We start from the raw sequence: 22250 nt of genomic DNA on the forward strand, positions 1-22250 counted from the left end.
CATATCACACGTCTTATCTCTCAGTATGAAGTCAGGTGATTGATGGAAATGTTTATCTCCGCAGGAACATACCATTGATAACCCTCAACCTCATACCCACAGCATTTCCTGACAAGCTGTCCCAACATTTCTCTAGCAATTAAAATAAAAAGCTGTGATACTGGTAGGACAATAATAGCCTTAATGGAGATTAATACAACTTATACTATTCATTTGACTAGTGACTAGAATTTCATTGCGAATATTGGCACTTTCGAGAATTCGCGAATATCTAGAATATAGTGCTATATCTTCGTAATCGCGAATATTCTAGATTTTTCTTCACCAGTACCCATGATCCCTCACTGATTCTTGCTTGTGGGCCAATGAGAAGGCTTCAATATCTTTGACTTTAGGAGTAGTGTTAATCGCAAATTTTTGTATCGCTAAATTTTTATCGCTAATTTTCCGATTACCGATTTTCGCAATCAAGAAAATAGTAACTGGAGATCACGAATTTGCGAATATATGACAAATATTCGACCAAATATTTGCGAAATATCGCAAATTCGAATATTGCCCCTGACGCTCATCACTGCATTTGACTATAACTACTGCAGTTTACTTTGTGCTGTTGGTAATTTGCATTTCTTTTATCCCGTAGAGATCTTTCTAATGATTGGCTTTTTCTAATAGAAATGCTACTTGGCCATAGCAGTACACAGTAATCACCGGTTACTGCTAAGTGCTGAACTTTACATGAACCTCTTCACAATTACCAAGTGACATCATAGAAACCTTCACCAAACATGAATATGCTAAATCATTGATACTTACTGCACTTGAGTTGCTGGCAGTGATCTTCTTATTATTGAATGGACTTGCCTGTAAACATCCAATTTCGACATGCACCGACAGGATGTATGGTTGGCAAAGCTAATGGTTACTGGTTTTATTGGCCCTTGAGACAGCGGGACTGTGATTTCAAAGAGCTAAGAAAAAGAAGAAGGGTGAAAGTTATTCAGGTCCCAAGATTTAATAATTAAAGGGAACCTGTCACCGGGATTTTGTGTATAGAGCTGAGGACATGGTTTGCTAGATGGCCGCTAGCACATCCGTAATACCCAGTCCCCATAGCTCTGTGTGCTTTTATTGTGTAAAAAAAAAACTATTTTATACATATGCAAATTACCCTGAGATGAGTCCTGTCCCTGACTCATCTCAGGGACAGGAATCATCTCAGGTTAATTTACATATGCATAAAATAGGATTTTTTTTACACAATAAAAGCACACAGAGCTATGGGGACTGTTTTTTGCGGATGTGCTAGCGGCCATCTAGCAACCCATGTCCTCTGCTCTATACACAAAATCCTGATGACAGGTTCCGTTTAAGTAGTAATTGATCATTGTAATTACTGTAATTACTAATTGATTACTGTATAATACTGTATAATAGTCAGTGATACAGATGTTCTCCATACACATATTCTACCAGGCTCGGACTGACCCACCAGAGTACCAGAGGATCCTCCGGTGGGCCCAGGCTCCAATACCATAGGGGCCCCAAAGGTCTAGGAGAAATAAAATTATTGGCTGCCAATGGGTTATTTCTTTGATTAAAAACCTATTAGACATAACTGATGAAAGAAGGTTAGGCCTAGAGAATTATATCCTCTGGTGGGCCCAAAGAACCCCATTCCGACACTGTATTCCTCAGTTTGGATTTTCACAGTTGATCATGTTGACTGTATGGCCACACAGCAGTTACCATGAATAATCAGTAGCCAAACTGTATAGTCAGTTCTAAATACTTTACCTGTCCATATAACGGCATAGATGTACAGGAGGTGCCCTCAAGTAAGGCTACTTTCACACTCGCGTTTGGTGCGGATCCGTCATGGATCTGCACAGACGGATCCGTTCAGATAATACAACCGTCTGCATCCGTTCAGAACGGATCAGTTTGTATTATCTGTAACATAGCCAAGACAGATCCGTCTTGAACACCATTGAAAGTCAAAAGAGGACGGATCCGTTTTCTATTGTGCCAGATTGTGTCAGAGAAAACGTATCCGTCCCCATTGACTCACATTGAGTGTCAGGACGGATCCGTTTGGCTCCGCATCGTCAGGCGGACACCAAAACGCTGCAAGCAGCGTTCTGGTGTCCGCCTCCAGAGCGGAATGGAGACGGAACGGAGGCAAACTGAGCGGATCCTTTTCCATTCAGAATGCATTAGGGCAAAACTGATCCGTTTTGGACCGCTTGTGAGAGCCCCGAACGGATCTCACAAACGGAAAGCCAAAGCGCCAGTGTGACAGTAGCCTTACCAGCAAGACCACTTCAGAAGTAATAATGAATACATAAGACATTGTTACCGTCATGTTCATGGATGGATGGATATGGTAAAGGTTTTTGAGATTTGGTTTAACTATGGATTGACCACTTGGCTAAATGGGAGATGCATAAGTGAATGTGTGCCTCTCTTAAAGGGGCTGTGCATTCACTTCAGTGGGACGAGCAGTTAAAATTATACTGCGCCGGGGCTAATTTTGAAGAGGAAGCAGAGGTCGCACAAGCACTGCTACCACTTCATACAGCTGATCTATACGGTGCCAGGAGTCAGACCTTTGCCGATCTAATATTGACTTATCCTGAGGACAGTTGTCAAATAATTATTCAAAAGCAGTGTCCCTTAGAAACACACCATCAGGAATGCAACAGCCTGTCCCGCCGATGGATCCACATTTAGGAAACTCCAAAAAAGACATCCGATGTCAGCATCTCCCTCGCTGGTTTCTTTTATTAAATAGAGCCAAAACTGTACAAAAGGTGCGACATTTCAGCTATAATATGGTTGCAGCTGAAAGTTTGCACATTTTGTACATTTTTGGATCTAATAAAAGAAACCAAGGAGGGAGATGCTGATGTCAGATGTTCTCCTGACGACATGTCATCAATATTAACCCACTGCACATCCCCTCTATCTTTATTGATTCCTTCTATTCCAGGGACTGGGCGTCTGACTTTTTTTTCTAATGTATGTTTTAATTTCTGACAATTTTAAAATTATGAAAAACAAATACAGTTTAAAGTGCCACTGTCATTGGATAGTGGCACTTTTTCTAAAGCTAATTTCACATTTGCATTTAACTGATCTGTCAGGCTGTTCTGAGAGTGGAACAACCTGCTGGACTTTACCGGATCCGGTCTACCTAGATACTGCTGTTCACCACCAGACCCCACTGACAATAAGTGATCCAGCCGGTTTCCGGCATGAGTGTCGGGTTTAGGCCAGACAAAAACCGCTCCATGGAGCCAGATGTTAGCTTTAAAAGGGTTGTCTCATCTCGCCGTTAGTAAGGTGAGATGGGACTAAGTGCTGACCACGAGGTGGCCAGGAAACAGTGGAGTGGGCTGGTGCTCCACTGCTTTACTAGCTCCCATTGCAGTGCATGAGAGCTCTAGAAACAGCAGGCACATCGCACAAACTTCCCGGTGGGCTGATGATCAGGCGGCCTCTCAAACCCTCCTAATGGCTGCCAGCCAGAAAAGTAATGATCTGACACTCCCAGAGTCAATTAGGTTGACTGGGAGCGTCATCAACTGTACTTATGTACCGAACTGGCAACTGCAGGTACACTCCTGAATTCAACTGTATTTCCATCCTGAGCCAACTGGAGTAGGAGGGCAGAATATGGCAGCTGGCACTTGCCAACACAGCTTTTGGGGAGATATTTTATGATGCACTGTGGTATTTGGTTCTGCTTGGGAGGTGTTTTGTGCCACAATATGGTATTGCTGACCCCACCTACTTGTGTTGGCGCTGCCTGTCAATTTGAACCCACCTACAACATGGGGCCACTTTAAAATAATTTTTCCAGGGCCACTATAAGTTTCCCAGTCCACCCCTGTGCATAGCTTGCTGTTTCTGTAGCTCTCATGTATTGCAATGGGAGCTACTGCAACATTAATTTTTGATTTTGCCTCAAAAAACTACATCAAAAACTGCATTTGTAACTCCAGCCTAAGGGTAATTAGAATAGCGGGCAGAGTCAGTCAGTGAGCCGTTCTGCCAGCACCCCTGATTTGGGGAAAGCCTTTGGGTGCTTTCAGAGGACCGAGCAAGAGTCTAACAGTGCATCAGAACATTGTATAGGGGATAACTGTGGGGGTCCAACTGATCACAAGAATGCTGGTTCTGTGCCCCCCATATAGATGAAGTATCTGTCAAGCATGTGCACTTAGCCAGGGATTGGCACTTGGCTATCTCCAATAGTCCCATAGAGATGAATGGGGTGTGGTGTGCATGCTTGACCTCTTCATTAAAATGGGGTATATTGAACCTTGTTCTTGTGATCAGTGTGGGTCTCATGATCAAACCCCCACCGATCTAACAGTTATCCCCATTTGCAAGATCTCTATTGGCTGTTACATCTAGAGTTGGCATCTAAAAAAGTAATTATAGGAAATACCCGTACAATTGCTTCTAAACAAAAAATATATAATAAGCCCTATAAATCTGCAGCAAAATGCACAGAATAAGATGTGGACACATTCCACCTGATTCCGATTTTCTGATCATGACGTATAGGCTGGCAGTGTATGCACACAACACAGTAATGATGATACACTGTATTATATTATTTTGAGTAGTTATTTCTACTTTAAAACACATTCTACTATAAGATCTCATCTTGTTTCTGCGGCATACACTATGTAAGAGCCTTTTTCACATGAGTTCTTCCTGCAGTTAATTTGCATGAGTTTATTCAAGAGTGAGAAGGTGTTTACACAGAACAAATTCGATTTCCACAGTGGAGAGAAGTGTGGAATTCTTGCCGCTCGGGCGTAGAGTAGGTTTTTTTGATTGTTGGCACAAAGACATTTCTGAAAGCAGCTGTGTCCGATGTGAGAAGCCTGTTAGGAGCATTTAAATTTGACACGGATCATAAACTGGGAAGATTAAAACCACGCACGCCAGGAACATTTCTTCAGACTGGAAATGGCTAAACCAAGGATGAAACACTGACACCATTTTGGAAACAAAGGGGATCTCTTTACTTAGGTCGCTCAAAATATTTCTCCAAAGTTTGTCACTCATATCTGTGTTTCTGTAGGAAGCATGCATGATTTACAGCCTCAAATATATGGACAGTTTTCATACTTCGGCAGAACGTGCAATCATCGGTTCTAGGCAAGGTTGTACATTCTACATTTCCCAGTACAACATTTGGGAATCATATGTGCAAGAACAGTTACAGTATCCCGTCAGTATATGTGAATAATATTGTACTGGCTTATTTTCGCTGCTGAGGGTACTTGTAGAATGCGTGTAGCCTTGCTCAGAATTTTCTAAAAACATATAAAGTGTATAGGCAAACTTAACTATGATGCTGTGCTAGGATAAAATTATAAAAAAAATAATCATCCCTACAAACAAAACTTAGCATATCAAAAATGTAAACAACCCCCAGAGATGATTAAAGCATAACTCCACCCATAGGTGTAGTATCTGTAGTCTATGCTGTTTGTGACCCTGACCAGCCTCTGGGAGAGGAAGTAGTAATCTGGAAGGATGTACTGGCTATAGGCCACAGGCTGGAAGGGTCTGTGGCCTGCTGCGGACTTGGGACAGCACTTGGGTATTTTATTTTTCTCTTCATTCCTTGGTCACTTAGGGAGCATCCTACTGGTAGTACTATAGAGATAATTGCTAGGGTAAGTCCAGGCAGCATGCTGGAGGTAGGGCTAGCTTGGTGGTGTATCCCGCATCTCACCTCCTAAGCCCCCTGCTCCATAACATAATTATAGAAAATTGGAGGAGGAAGTGGAAAACAGAACGTGGCAGATATTGATGGCCACCGCAGAGGGACAGCTACTGGGGAAGTATATTATGCTGCACTATGGTATTTGGTTCTGCTGTGACAGTATTTTGTGCCACAATTTGGTATTTGGTTCTGCTGGGACAGTGCTATTGCTAACCCCTTTATTGCTGCCACCCCACTTGTGTTGACCCTACTTACTTGTGTCCTGTCAATTTGGATCCATGTACAACATAGGGGGGCACTTTTAAGTTCACAGTCCACCCTTGGCTATCTGGCAGCTAATACTAGTTCTCGTGGTCACCCACAGAATCCCATTTCTTTTATTTTCAGAGAATAGTCTTCAGAGCAATGGGAAAAAAAACCTTTCTCCAATAACTCTCCCTGTGCAGAACCTTACTTGACTGCATCTACATCTGTAGAGTATTGAAGTGTATCTGCTGCTTTAGTAAACCTTTGACATGTCATGGAGACGTGTCAGAGGTTTTGATTGGTGAAGGTCCAGGTGCTGAGACCCCTACTGGTTCAGACATAGCTGACCGCGAGACCTTTCTGCTGTGATCAGCTTTGCACAGCAGATCATCAGAGAGGTGATCTACGGTATGAGATGCATCAGCCTATACACTGCCTACACTTGCCTATCCAAGGGGATCCAAGCAGAGCAGACCACAGTAAAAGCGGCACAGTACTCAGTGGAACGTTTCTTTCCTTTCTTTCAGCCTCCTACTGATCAAAACTTGATATGTCAAAGATTTTTTAAAACAACAGCTAAGCTTAAAGGGGTTTGCCGAGACCCAGAACTTCTTTAGATATGTGCAGTTCCCTTCTCTTAAGCTTCTGGTCCTCACTGTCACAGAAGTGTTACATGCTTCCTACATGCATGTCACCACTGCCAGACAATCAATGACCTCAGCAGTGACGTGTTTGAGTATGGAACGTGATCACTGCTACCACTGAAGCCACTGGTTGGCCAGCAGCAGTGATATGTGTGTACATGACACATCACACTTCTCGTTCAGTGGACACCAGAAATGAGGAGTAGGGAGCTTGGTGGTGGAACTGGAGCACCGGTGACAGTTTTTGGTCTTTTTAACCTTTATGCCATATAAGATGGGGTTCCTGGTATCAGAGAACCACTTTAAACATAACCTGATGTACTTTAAATGTGCATTGGTCCATCAGGGATCTGTAATAGGAAAAATATTAGCTCCCCTACTCTGTTTCACATGTTTAGGGAGTGTGTAGCTCAATGGCAATAAGTGAGGGAAGGAGCTACCGTGTTTCCCCGAAAATAAGACATCCCCCGAAAATAAGACCTACCTCTAGTTTTGCCTATCGATGTAATATAAGGCATCCCCCCGAAAATAAGGCCTCCCCGATTATAAAGCATCCGCCGAACATACCGTAATGCCTCCCCGATTATAAAGCATCCGCTGAACATAATGCCTCCCCGATTATAAAGCAAGCCACCCCAGAATGTAAGGAGCTCACTGATTGGCCGCAGCGCAGGCGGTGCGAGGTCTCTTTAAATCAGAGAGCCTGCGCTGCCGCCAGGACAAGCTGCCGCTTTCTTCCGCCCGCTGCTCGCTCTGCCCTGACAGAGTCTCACAACTTGGCTGGCACGGACACACAGGGGACGGGGTGACAGGTAGGGGAGGGAATATCTGATGGAAGGTGGGGAATGTCTGGTGAAGATGGGGGGGGGGAAGACTAAAAACGGTAATTAAAATGGCACAGGGTGATCAGAGAAGGGAATCAAAATGACACAGGGGTCTCAGGGTGGGGAGGGAGATCATTTAAAATGACACAGGGGGATCACAGGGGGGAATCAAAATGACACATGAGGATCAGAAGGGGGTACTAAAATGCTATAGTAACCCCCCCCCCCCCCTCTGATTCTCCTGTACCATTTTGATTCCCCCTTCTGATCCCCCTGTGTAATTTTAAGTGATCCCCCTCCCCATCCTGATACCCCTGTGCCATTTTAAGGGATCCCCCTCCCCACCCTGATTTCCTTTTTTTTGTTCAACAATAAATGTGTACCGTATTTTTCTTCATGGAAAAATAAGACATCCCTGAAAATAAGACCTAGCGAATCTTTGGGAGCAAAAATTTATATAAGACACTGTCTTATTTTCGGGGAAACAGGGTAGTAAATGGGTAACGTGTACACCAGGTTAAGTTGTAGCATGTGTGTGTGTGTGGGGGAGGTCCACCTACAGTAAATTCACACAGAAAATCTAGTCCAAAACACCACCAGATGCTTTATGTGGAGCACATCATCCAAAAACAGCAAAGCCTGTATCAAACTGTTTATGGCATTGGCTCTCCAAATAAAGCATCTTATTCTTCATTTGGTGGTACCCTTAGACTCTTCTTGCATATGGAAGTAGCTAGCTATATATCAGATGATAACAATACAGCTTTCAGCTTGACACATAAAAGAAAGTTCAATTTGAAATGTTCTACTTCCATATTTGCTAATAGGGAATATCTCCATTATACAATGCCATATGGAGGCACCATATAGCGGCCCATGGAGTGTCTGTGGTTTCATAACAAGGAACTCTTCGTATTGCCAAACAGGATGTGTGCACACAGCTCTATGCCAAGCGCGAGACGCCTTAGAAAATTATATTTTTATAAATTTTGATATGTTATTGGGACCAGAGTCCCTTGCCCAAGCACAGTGCCGCTTTGGCTTTTAGCACACAGATCCTCGGATTCCATAGCTGAATTGATAGGTTGTCCCATTGAAACCGGTTGTAATTAAATTTACTGCAACTTGAAGCTTCACAATAGAAAATTCTTTTCATAGGAACTGGAGAAAGTGTTCTCTGTTCAGCTGTAATGTAACTAAGCAGTCAAACTGAATGGGATGTCAGGGACCTGCGTTTTTTTTCCAAATAACAGGATAATCATTTTTCATCCCACATCCAGTAACAAAAAAATGATAATTTACTGTACACACAACATACCAGGAGGACAGGAATAAAATGACTTTTTCATGTATGGTTTATTTTCTGATGTCCATGGTCAGTACACACAGTAAAGGCACTGGGATACGTTATTTTTAGACCTGGAGTCCTCCTGTCTCAGGTTACAATGTCCGGTATTTTTTGGGAACGTATCTTATGAGTTTTCTAATTCGAGTATGAGCCGCTCTACATATAATTTAAGCATAACAGAGAAGAGGCAGTAAGTTTTCACAAGCTACTCCTCCACCTGTGAGTTTATATCACAGCGCCTACCATTAATAAAAAGTTAATTATGGTGAGTAATTCTCAGGACACTGCTATGATTAGACAACTGACCCTTCTGGAATGCAAAGTGGTTATTGTTTGTCTTAACGGCCCGGCATCATTTTATAAAAGTAAAATTTTAATGCAAATAGCTTTCTAGAACAGACACAAAGGAATCCATAATAAAGCATACCTATAAAAATAGGATACTAATAAAAAAGGACCGGTTACATTTATAGATACTGTATACCTTGTTATTAATAAACTCAAAACGGCCTAAATAATATACAGTATATGAGCATGTGTTTATGTTTGTGTCAAGCATTATTTTATATCACATTTATGTAATAAACTGAAAACAAAGATTAAAAAGACTGTGCTAGCTAGTATAACATTTTATAGCTTCTTGTATAGATGTGCTTAAAGGAGATTTGTCACCATGTTCGTGGACTATCATCTGCAGTAATAAAATAGTACTGCAGATTAGGAGTCCAGGGTACTACTTTTTATTTTCCTACTGTCCCACTGTCAGGGTTTAAAGCGGCTCTGAAATATAGTCGTGGCCAAAAGTTTTGAGAATTACATAAATATTGGAAATTGGAAAAGCTGCTGCTTAAGTTTTTATAATAGCAATTTGCATATACTCCAGAATGTTATGAAGAGTGATCAGATGAATTGCATAGTCCTTCTTTGCCATGAAAATTAACTTAATCCCAAAAAAACCTTTCCACTGCATTTCATTGCTGTCATTAAAGGACCTGCTGAGATCATTTCGAGCACAAGGCTGGAGATCATTATGTCAGGCTGATTGGGTTAAAATGGCAGACTTGACATGTTAAAAGGAGGGTGATGCTTGAAATCATTGTTCTTCCATTGTTAACCATGGTGACCTGCAAAGAAACGCGTGCAGCCATCATTGCGTTGCATAAAAATGGCTTCACAGGCAAGGATATTGTGGCTACTAAGATTGCACCTCAATCAACAATTTATAGGATCATCAAGAACTTCAAGGAAAGAGGTTCAATTCTTGTTAAGAAGGCTTCAGGGCGACCAAGAAAGTCCAGCAAGCGCCAGGATCGTCTCCTAAAGAGGATTCAGCTGCGGGATCGGAGTGCCACCAGTGCAGAGCTTGCTCAGGAATGGCAGCAGGCAGGTGTGAGCGCATCTACACGCACAGTGAGGCGAAGACTTTTGGAAGATGGCCTGGTGTCAAGAAGGGCAGCAAAGAAGCCACTTCTCTCCAAAATAAACATCAGGGACAGATTGATCTTCTGCAGAAAGTATGGTGAATGGACTGCTGAGGACTGGGGCAAAGTCATATTCTCCGATGAAGCCTCTTTCCGATTGTTTGGGGCATCTGGAAAAAGGCTTGTCCGGAGAAGAAAAGGTGAGCGCTACCATCAGTCCTGTGTCATGCCAACAGTAAAGCATCCTGAAACCATTCATGTGTGGGGTTGCTTCTCATCCAAGGGAGTGGGCTCACTCACAATTTTGCCCAAAAACACAGCCATGAATAAAGAATGGTACCAAAACACCCTCCAACAGCAACTTCTTCCAACAATCCAACAACAGTTTGGTGAAGAACAATGCATTTTCCAGCACGATGGAGCACCGTGCCATAAGGCAAAAGTGATAGCTAAGTGGCTCGAGGAACAAAATGTTGACATTTTGGGTCCATGGCCTGGAAACTCCCCAGATCTTAATCCCATTGAGAACTTGTGGTCAATCCTCAAGAGGCGGGTGGACAAACAAAAACCCACTAATTCTGACAAACTCCAAGAAGTGATTATGAAAGAATGGGTTGCTATCAGTCAGTAATTGGCCCAGAAGTTGATTGAGAGGATGCCCAGTCGAATTGCAGAGGTCCTGAAAAAGAAGGGCCAACACTGCAAATACTGACTCTTTGCATAAATGCCATGTAATTGTCGATAAAAGCCTTTGAAACGTATGAAGTGCGTGTAATTATATTTCACTACATCACAGAAACAACTGAAACAAAGATCTAAAAGCAGTTTAGCAGCAAGCTTTGTGAAAACTAATATTTGTGTCATTCTCAAAACTTTTGGCCACGACTGTACATTGTCAGAACTGCTGTGCATGCGCTCCATTATGATAGCGCAGGACAGCAGTCTGGATTGTGTATTTCAAAACAGCTTTGAGTGCTGTCACCAGGATCGTGGACTATCAACTGCAGTAATAAATTAGTACTGCACATAAGGAGTCCAGGCAACTACTTTTTATTTTCCTACTGCCCCCTATTTCCCGTTGTCAGGGCTTAAAGCGGCTCTGAAACACATTGTCAGGACTGCTGTGCATGCGCTCCATTATGTTAGTGCAAGACAGCATATATTAAAAGATAATTTTTCTCAGCAATGCAGACACATATGAACAAGGGACCAACACAGATGACTTTAGCTGCCAAGCGCACATGTAACAGGTCAACCAGTTTCATAGGTACATCATGACATTACAGGCTTATGGGGCATGATCGGAATTGTAGTCAGTGTCGGACTGGGCCTTTTTTTTTTCTTTCCCCTGGACCAGTATAGTAGAGTCTGGGCCTACCAGAAGATCCACTGGTAGTCTGGTGGGCCAGTGTCATACTGGTTGTAGTTTTGCAACATCTGGAGAGCAAGAAGGTCTACAGTATTGTGGTAAAATAAAGCTGTGCTGTGATTGGCTGTGGGCAACAAACAGTTGTCTTATGAACCGATGCAGAGAGATAAGATGTGTTCTGAAATGCTGGGGAGATGAGAGACAGAATGAGAAGCAGTGTCTCACCAGTTACAGTTACATTAGAGTATAAAATGCACTCTGCATTGAGAAATCGAGCTTCGGATCCTACATTTGAATGCCGTACGGATATGAATCTTCATACAGCATTCAAACGAAGTTTTGAATGAATCGACCTCGGATCTAGGATAACGCTAACACATAACACTAGCTAAGGGCAACAAATAGTTTGTCTTTTAGACAGCACATGTAAAAAGGATACCACAATCACAAAGGATCTTATTTTCTGACAACACGCAGGGAGAGACTGATGGAAAATCACTGCAGTAAAATGAAAGTTGTGCTGTGAGTGGTTGCTATGTGCAACAGTTAGTTTTTTAACATTACATGCAGGGAAATGAGAGGCAGGCTGAAATGCAGTGGAGACGTGAAATGCAACAGATCCTGTTCAATGGGGCAATTGTAAAACAGGTGCAAAGATGTTTCTTCCGTGAATGGACATATGCGGCATGAGCAGGTTTTGCACAGTTTCCAGGCATGACCAAAATGTTAGGGTGGGTGTACACATTCAATAGCTGTTGGTTAAATGCTTAGCTATTTCTCCTGACTATCCTTTAAACACCCCCCTGTTTAAAGACCCTGCAGATTAATGTGCAGAACATCCACATCAAATCTGCTCCAAAAACTGCATAAAAAAAACGCACAATAAACCCACCAAAAAACAAAAAAATAATGCAGATTTATGTGTAGTTTTCATGTGCAGTTTTGGTGCAGATTTCATGTGGATGTTCTGCGCATAAATCTGCAGGGTCTTTAAACAGGGGGGTGTTTAAAGGAGAGTCAGGAGAAATGACTCCCTTAAGAGGTTATTTGCTTCTTGTCAGTTATTCAATTCTTATTTGTTTAACCCTTAGGCTCCCAGCACCATACATGCACAGCGCTAGGAAGGTCTTTAAATAAGGCACCTATAGTAGGCGCCATAGCCAGCGGGTCTCTGCTGTTTCAAACAGCAGAGTCATGCAGCTCATGTCTGCGACCAGTAATAATGCTGATTGCAGGGAGTTAAGCCTTTAGATGCCATGGTTAAGCGCGACCACGGAATCTAAGTGGTGAAAAAGCCAGACGTGCACGCTTCCGGGTTAAGACTGGCTACCCCGTGGGGTGATTGGGGAAGCCGGTCATTCATTCTGATAGGCAGAGTCTCTCTGAAGAGACCCAGCGTATTAGAGCTGCAGTTCATATGTTGGACAGCAGGTGGCAACCCAAAATAGTATATTGGAGCTTATACTGTAGTTCTATGGAAATACAGTAAAATCTGTAAGAAATTTGAGTACTGCATATTGTAGCCTCCTAGAGGGGCTACAAAAAAGTAAAAAAAAATTGTCACCCCCTTTCCCTTGAATAAAAAAAAATACATAAACAATAAAAAATATAAACATCAAGAGCATTGCAGGGTCCCAAAACACTCATACTAAAATCTAAAAATATTTATCCCATATGGCTAATAGCATAATAGAAAAAATAACAATGTCCGCTCCATACATGGCGGGTGTCAGCTATATCATACAACCAGCACCAGCCCACACTGACAGGAACCCGTCATTTAACCCGCCTGCGAGTGAAGGCAGAGGGATGCGGCTTTTAAAAGTTTAAAACACTGCCCTTTCCCAATTGTACATATAAAAATATATAAACAAATGTGTTGATCGAGCACCAAAGTGCTCGGGTGCTTGAGTGGAACACCTAAGGATGCTCGGGTGCTCTACCGAGCACCCGAGCCCAATGGAAGTCAATGGCAGAACCTGAGCATTAAACCAGGCACACCCTGCTCTGAAGAGGGGAGGGTGTCTGGATCACATGAAAAGGTCAGAAATTGATGGAAACACCACTGAAACGGTTCGGGAACAGCATAGGAAGGGTGTCTGGATGCATCTTGGACTTCCAAGTCGCTGCTGAAAACAATGTTGTCAGAGTAGTACGCCAATTTTACAGACTGACAATAATACACACATAACCGAAGACAAAATTGATTTTAGAGGAAAAATTGTTAGGAAACATTCTTTCCTGTATATTTACTTGTATATAAAGTGCAAGTGCTGCCAAAAATTTAAAGGAAGAGGCACTCTGATACAACCTGTATATCACATAAAGGAGGGCCTCATTCACATTGTGGAACAATTGTTCAGGTAGTGGGACTCCTACACTCATAAAGCCTATGCACTAAGTGAAATGGCTGCCAAAAATTACAAGGAACCGGCACTCTCTAATACACCCTTTATTGTACATAATGGAGGGCATCATACACACCCTTGAAAAAATAAGATTGATGACCTGCTGGTGACCCTCTAAAACATTAGGGGCGAGGGCCTGCTGTTGAGCTGACCATCTAAAACACTATGGGCGAGTGCCTGCTGCCGAGCTGACCATCTAAAACATTTAGGGGCGAGGGCCTGCTGCAGAGCTGACCATCTAAAACATTAGGGGTGAGGGCCTGCTGCTGAGCTGACCATCTAAAACATTAGGGGTGAGGGCCTGCTGCTGATCTGACCCTCTAAAACATTAGGTTTGAGGGTCTGCTGCTGAGCTGACTCTCTAAAACATTAGGGGCGAGTGCCTGCTGCTGATCTGATCATCTGAAACATTATGGGCGAGGGCCTTAACCGAGCTGAACATCTAAAACATTATGGGCGAGGGCCTGCTGCCGAGCTGACCATCTAAAACATTATGGGCGAGGGCCTGCTGCTGAGCTGACCATCTAAAACATTATGGGCGAGGGCCTGCTGCCAAGCTGACCATCTAAAACATTATGGGTGAGGGCCTGCTGCTGAGCTGACCATCTAAAACATTAGGGGCGAAGGCCTGCTGCTGAGCTGACCATCGAAAAAATTATAGTTGAGGGCCTGCTGCTGAGCTGACCCTCTAAAACATTAGGAGTGAGGGCAGCCTAATAAGCATGTTGATATAATGGAGGAGGAGGAGGACGAGAAAAGGAAGATTGAACGATATACCCATTTTTATGGTGGAGGGGGGGCATGGGAATACAATGTATTCAATACACCATAAAAGCCACATTTAAAGTGCCTTTATGTTCAGCCCGTTTCCTCTGGTGGAGTAGAGAAGTCAGGGGCAATCCAGGCCTTGTTCATTTGTCAACCGGTTTAGTCAACCATTGAGTCAACCGGTCAGCATTTTCAGTTGACAGGCGGATGCGCTTATCAGTTATTATGCCCCCAGCAGCACTAAATACCCGCTCTGACAAAACGCTGGCGGCAGGGCAGGCCAGCACCTCCAAGGCGTAGAGCGCCAGTTCGTGCCACGTGCCATCGTTGTCAGCTGGAAATTTTTTGAGCAATTTTTCCACAAGGACCTCTTGGTATTGCACCATTTTGCTAGTCCTCTCCACCACAGGAATGAGAGATGAGAAGTTCTCTTTGTAGCAGGGTTCGAGAATAGTGAACAACCAGTAATCTGTGTTGGCCAAAATGCGTATAATGCGATGGTCACAGGAAAGGCATCATAACATAAAGTCAGCCATATGTGTCAGAGTACCAACAGACAAGACTTCACTGTCCTCATCAGGAGGATCACTCTCAATCTCCTCATCCTCTTCCTCCTCTTCAGCCCATCCATGCTGAACAGATGGAATAAACCTGCTATGGGTACTATCCTCTATAGCAGAGGCAACCGTTTCCTGCTCCTCCTCCTCATCATCATCCAATTCGCGCTGAGAAGACGAGGGTGGTCTGGCTATCACCTGTGTAATGTCTTCCCCCATTTCCACCTCTTCCACATGCAAAGCCTCCACCTTCATTTGTAGCAGCGAGCATTTTAGTAGACACAGAAGTGGGATGGTTACGCTAATAATAGCGGCATCGCCGTTCACCATCTGTGTTGATTCCTCAAAGTTGCATAAAACCTAACAGAGGTCAGACATCCATTCCCACTCTTTGCTTGTGAAGAGAGGAAGCTGACTGGAAAGGCGACGACCATGTTGCAGCTGGTATTCCACTACTGCCCTATGCTGCTCACAAAGCCTGGCTAACATGTGGAACGTGGAGTTCCAGCACGTGCTTACTTCGCACAACATTCAGTGAGCTGGCAATTGCAAGTGCTGCTGCAGCACTGTCAGACCGGCAGCAGCTGTAGATGACTTTTGGAAATGTGCACACACGTGGCGCACCTTCACCAGTAGCTCAGGCAAATTGGGGTAGGTTTTGAGAAACCGCTAAACCACTAAGTTTAGCACATGGGCTAGGCATGGTATGTGTGTAAGCTTGCCGAGCTCCAAAGCCGCCTCCAACTCACGGCCATTATCAGACACAACCATGCCTGGTTGTAGGTTGAGCGCGAGAACCACAGCTCAGTCTGGTCCCTTATACCCTGCCACAGCTCTGGGGAAGTGTGCTGTTTGTCACCTAAGCAAATAAGTTTCAGCACGGCCTGTTGCCGCTTCCCCACTGCAGTGTTACACTGCTTCCAGCTACTGACTGATGGCTGACTGGTGCTGCAAGATGACAATTCAGAGGTGGAAGTGGAGGAGGAGGTGGAGGAGGAGAAGGGGGGTTGCAGTCACTAACGTAGGTGAAACTGTGATGGAAGGAGAGCCCGCAATCCTTGGCGTCGGTAGCACCTGTGCCATCCCAGGGTACGACTCGCACCTGGCCTCCACAGCGTTCACCCAGTGTGCCGTCAGGGAAATGTAGCGTCCCTGACCAAAAGCACTTGTCCATGTGTCAGTCGTTAAGTGGACCTTCCCAATAACTGCATTGGTCAGGGCACGGGTGATGTTACGGGACACATGCTGCTGTAAGACGGGGACGGCACATCGGACAAAATAGTGGCGGCTGGGGACTGACCAACAAGGGACGGCCGCTGCCATCAGGCTGCGGAAAGCCTCAGTGTTCACAAGCCTAAATGGTAACATTTCCAGGGCCAGCAATTTGGAAAGGTGCGCATTTAGTGCTATGGCATGTAGGTGGGTGGCTGGGTATTTGCGCTTTCATTCAAAGGGCTGGGGTATGGACATCTGTACGCTGCGCTGGGACACAAAAGTGGATGTGCTAGCTGATGGTGCTTGCAAAAGTCCAGGTGCAGGGCGGGAGGCATCTGGGCCTGCATCTTGGACAGGGGATTGGCTAGCATGTAACACAGGGGAAGAGGAGGCAGTGTTGTGATCTGCAGACACTGATTGTGGACCCAGGCATTCGGCCCACCTATTAGGGTGCTTTGATGCCATGTGGCGGATCATGCTGGTGGTGGTGAGGTTGCTAATGTTCACAGCCCTGCTCAATTTGGTATGGCACAGGTTGAAAATGACAATTCTTTTATCATTCGCACTTTAATCAAAAAAGCGCCAGATTGCGGAACCCCTACCCCTTGGCAAGGGAGATTTCCGCAAGGGGGTGCTCTGCAGAACAGTTGCGGGCCTGTTAGGTGTGCCCGCCTTCTCCCTTTTGCCACCTCACTGCCTCTTCCAGCCTATTGCAGTACTGCGGATCCCTCACCCTCTGTACTGCTGTCCTCGCTCGGCTTGCCACCTTCCCAGGTTGGGTCAGTGATTTCATCGTCCACCACCTCCTCTTCCACTTCCTCACTCTGGTCATCCTCCTGACTTGTTGACCTAACAACAACCTCACTTATTGACAACTGTATCTCATCATTATCATCAACCTCTTGAGACACTAATTGCCATTGACTTATTGACAACTGTGTCTCATCCTCATCATCCACTTCGTGAAAGACTAATTGCCGTTTCCCACCGCCATCTTCTTCTGACTGTGGATGCTCAATTATTTGGGAATCAGGGCACAAGATCTCTTCATGTCCCTCTTCAAGCAGGCTTGGCGAGAGGCCCAAATTAAGGAATGGCACTGAACAGAGCTCCTCGGAATATCCAAGCGTGGGATCACTTGTTTGCAAAGACTCCATGATGGGAGGAAGGAGGATCAGGGTGAGGATTCTGTTGACCAGATTCTTGCTACTGAGACTGGACTTTGTGGAAAACAGGGTGTTGCTTAACCGATTGGAAGCATTATCTGCTGCAATACAACCGACCACGTGCTCGCACTGGTCTGACTTCGAGAGTGGTGTCCTGCGCCGCCCTGCAAACTGGGACATGAAGCTAGGTATCGTGGATGAGTGTGTTTCTTGTGCTCTGCCAGCAAGCACAGTTTCACCGCGCCCAGGGCCTCTGCGTGCTCCATCAGCAGCACGGCCACTTCCCCATCCCTTACAGCTCGCCTTCATCATAAAAAATTGTATATATGCTTGCAAGTATGTCACACGTACAGTAGCGCAGTTTTTTAAAATGTATGCACAAATAAATTACAGTCAATGTCACTGATATTTGGGATGCGGAAATGTTATACATGAGAGGTACCACTGGTAATGGAGCTGCTGTCAACAGCGGCTAAGAAAAGATTACAGTCAATCTCACTGATATTTGGGATGCGGAAACGTTATACAGGAGAGGTACCACAGGTAATGGCGCTGCTGTCACCAGCGGCTAAGTAAAAATAACAGTCAATGTCACAGATATTTTTAGGCTGCGCAAACGTAATACAGGAGATGTAGCGCAGGTAATGTAACTGTCCGCAGTGGACACCGTCTATGGAAAAATACACTGGATGTCACAGATATTTTTTGTATGCGCGCACGTTAAACAGGAGATGTAGCGCAGGTAATGTCACTGTCCACAGCGTCTACGGAAAAAGTACACTGGATGTCACAGATATTTTTAGGCTGCGCAAACGTTATACAGGAGATGTAGCACAGATAATGTAACTGTCCGCAGTGGACACCGTCTACGGAAAAAGTACACTGGATGTCACAGATATTTTTAGGCTGCGCACACGTTACACAGGAGATGTAGCGCAGATAATGTCGCTGTCTGCAGCGGCCAAACAATTGCAAGCTATTTAGCGCAGGTTGCGCTAAAAATATATATTGCTGTCAGATACAACAATAGTCCTTAAAAGGACTTTTGAGTCTCTACCACCAACCCTGCCTAACAAAAAAATTTAATTCAATTCCCTACAATATTTGTCCCTTCTACAGAACAGCTCTCCCTGACTAAGACTGAGCCGAACCATGTGTCATCGGGTGCTTTATAGCACCCGATGACGCGTTCCGGCCAGTCAATCACGGTAATGCCAGTAACCAACATGGCTATGGCATTACAGTGAGTGGCAGTACTTACTTGCATGTTTATTGACTGCATAGCAGCCACAAACGTGTGGGGAGGAGACTCGAGCATTGCGCTCGAGCACGCGCGGTATTCGGCCGAACACCGCGGTGTGCTGAGCATCGCGATGCTCCCTCAACACTAATAAACAATTAAAAACAAAACATATTAGGAATAAAAAAAATCTTAATAAAATTTAATAACGATGATCAAAATGTCGTACATACAACAAAAAGTTACCATTACAAAATACAGTTAGTTACACAAAAAACAAGCCCTCATACAGCTCTGTAGACCGAAATTTGAAAAACTTGTTGCTGTCAGAATATGGCAATGCAAAGAAAATTTAGATTTTTTTCAAACGTTTTTATTTTTTTTAAAGTGGTAAAACAAAAAAAAAAACCTATACAAGATTGGTATCGCCCCATTTGTATTGAGCCACAGAATAAGGACGTTAGGTTATTTTTAGCACACAGTGCAGATTTGATGTGATGTCAAAACCTTGGCGGAAATTTATTTTATTTTTTTCAATTTTAGCAAACAAAGATTTTTTTTCCCATTTTCCAATACAAGACATGGTAAATTAAATGGTAGCATTAAAAAATGCATCTTGTCCCACAAAAAATAAGCCCTCATATAGCTATGTGAACTGAAAAATAAAAAAGTGACGGTTATTGGAACGTGGGGAGGAAAAATCCAAAATGCAAAAATGAAAATTGGCCTGGTCTTTAAGAGGTTAAAATGCAAGAAAAACTATACCTATGTGGTATTTCCGGATTCTTAATGACCTGTATAAAACACAAGTCAGTTTTACTACATAGTGAACACCGTAAAAAAAAAAAGTAAAACTGTCAGAATTGCATTTTTACCCCCAATTCCACCCCATTTGGAATTTTTTCCCGCCTCCCACTAAATCCTATGCAGGCAAAAAACAAGCTCTAAAATGGCTATGTGAATGGAAAAATAAAAAAGTTATGACTCCTCGAAGACAGGGTAGAAAAATGAAAACGCAAAAACTAAAAACCTCCGGTATCCAAGGGGGTTAAATCAAACCAGACACAAATCAGTCAGAGCTTTTGATCAGAAAACTAAATTTACTATGCAAGCAAATGTCATCAAAATGGCACTTTTGGTGTATTGTCCCCCCAAAAAGATAACCACATACAGGATCCAAATGCAATAATAGTAACAGAACTAGGTAAATAAATCCAATATTTTTAAAATGTGACCTTTTGATCAGATGATATTTTAGAAGCAATAGCAAAGTTGCCCCCGAATGATCTGTATTTTGATCCATATGAGCAGAAAACCCCATAAAGAATTCTGAAAATAACCAATATTTAATATATTCCTCATATATTTGTTGCCATACTGAAACGGATTTTAGCACCATCCAAAGTAAAACACATGGTGAAAATCACAAGTTAGAAAATGAAATTAAATTGGAATCAAGTGCTTCATGGTAATTCTGTATGACAAGCGAAACCCTAAGATTCCTAAAACATGAATATATTAGCATGGAACATTGCACTGGACAGAGAAGAATAAGCCCAGATGTGTAATTCTGTTTGCAATATCACTTCATAATAGAAAAATGCAATGCTACATATGTGGTGACACGAACGCTGATAAAATACATTATTTAAGCACATTGTCAGTGATTGTTTCAGCATGTTGAGTAAGACAGCTTGGAATTTATTTTTCTGAAATATTTTTATAGTCTGGAAAAAAAACTCTTTTTAAACATTAACCCAAGCACTGGCTCGGAATTCGATAGATGCTGGCGTATAATGTTTAAATGGTGGCTTAACGTTAAGAAAAGTCCTTAGTCTGTCCGGCCACTCTGGTTAGTAGAGTCTAAGGGCTCATGCCCTCCGAGACATACGGTCCGTGAGCGAGCATACATCGTGCGCACAGGAGTACACAGCATCATAGGTTACTATGATGCTGTGCGCATCAGGCCGCCCGCAGGGCTATTGTCCTGCACTCATAATATCAAATTAGGAGGGCATACGGATGTGTGCATGAACCCTAAGGCCCTTTTTAGATGGAAGATAGTAAACTGGTCCATGTTCTGGATGGTGAACACGGATGAGTTGTTAATGGTCCTCATCTGGGTGGTGTCCGTGTGTTTTCTTTTTTTTTTGCAGACTCATTCATTTCATTGAGGGAGCCATCTGGCAAAATAGAAAAGGATAGAGCATGCTGCGATTCTCTGATCACAGCCAAATAATCCATATGAAAAGTCAGTCATGTGAATTTATCCATTGACGCTAATGGGTCATTGTTGTGCTGTTCATTCTAAGCTCGAACAGCACCTAAATGGGAACATTTCCCATATGAATAAGCCCTAACCACTTCAACAGGTTTATACCACAGTAGACTAAGGCTACATATACATAGTAGTCACTGACTAACAGAGCAGCAGAAGGGTACATGGGAGGTAAAAGAAGGTATGCTCTAAACCAGTGTTTCTCCACTCCAGTCCTCAGGGTTGACCACCTGCCGGTCATGTTTTCAGTATTTCCTTAGAATTGAGCAGGTGATATAATTAGTGTCAATGCATCAGGACTTTACCACAGGTATTCCTTCTGTGGGATATTCTCAAATCATGACCGGTAGGTGGGCCCTGAGGACTCGAGTAGTGGAACTCTTCTCTAAACAGAGATGCTAGAATGTTCAGCAAGCCAGGTAAGTAAATCCAATAAACAGTCCAGAAGTCAGGTCCCAGCATTCAGTCAGTAAAGGGTAAATCCAAAGCTATGGTCAGGAGAAAAGCCAAGGTAGAGAATCACAGGATACCCACAGAGTACACTAATACAAGACAAGAACCAGACAGAAAGTCCAATAACTGGGAAAGAATCATGGGACAGCTGCCTTATCTAGCCAGGTCTGGATTACTTAATTTGCAATTACTGCACAGAACAGCTCAGGAAGCTGGAGGATATGTTCACATGGCTAAAATCCATGGCAGGAATATCAGTAGCAGATCAGAAGCTGAAAACAAGTCGTTTCTGGTAGCAGATTTCTAATTTGGTGCATGTTTTAGAGGAGTTTTTACAAGAGTCTTAGAGGGGTTTTAAGTTTCTCTGCTTCTCCAGTGATTTTTATGGAATCCAAAATCAAATCTGCTTCTAAGAACTAACACGCCACTTATCAAGTGTTTTTCGAATCAGCTACTGAAAAAATTTACATTTTGTGCACATGGTCTGGTTTTTTACATTGAAGTCAATTGGAAACTGTTGATGGAGTTTCGGATGTGGATTCAACATTGGAAAATACCCAT

At 43.4% G+C, this 22250-nt stretch overlaps 1 protein-coding gene across 1 annotated transcript in view; it reads right to left on the reverse strand.

The window, feature by feature from the left end:
* Positions 1 to 22250, reverse strand: part of VEGFC (vascular endothelial growth factor C) — a 157037-nt gene that overhangs the window by 10189 nt on the left and 124598 nt on the right. Inside the window, exon 4 of the mRNA XM_040418695.1 lies at positions 817 to 971. Coding sequence (XP_040274629.1) covers positions 817 to 971 — 155 coding nt within the window. The remainder of the gene's footprint in view (positions 1 to 816; positions 972 to 22250) is intronic.

The sequence above is a fragment of the Bufo bufo genome, chromosome 2 (genome assembly GCF_905171765.1).
Source record: "Bufo bufo chromosome 2, aBufBuf1.1, whole genome shotgun sequence".
NCBI lineage: Eukaryota > Metazoa > Chordata > Amphibia > Anura > Bufonidae > Bufo > Bufo bufo.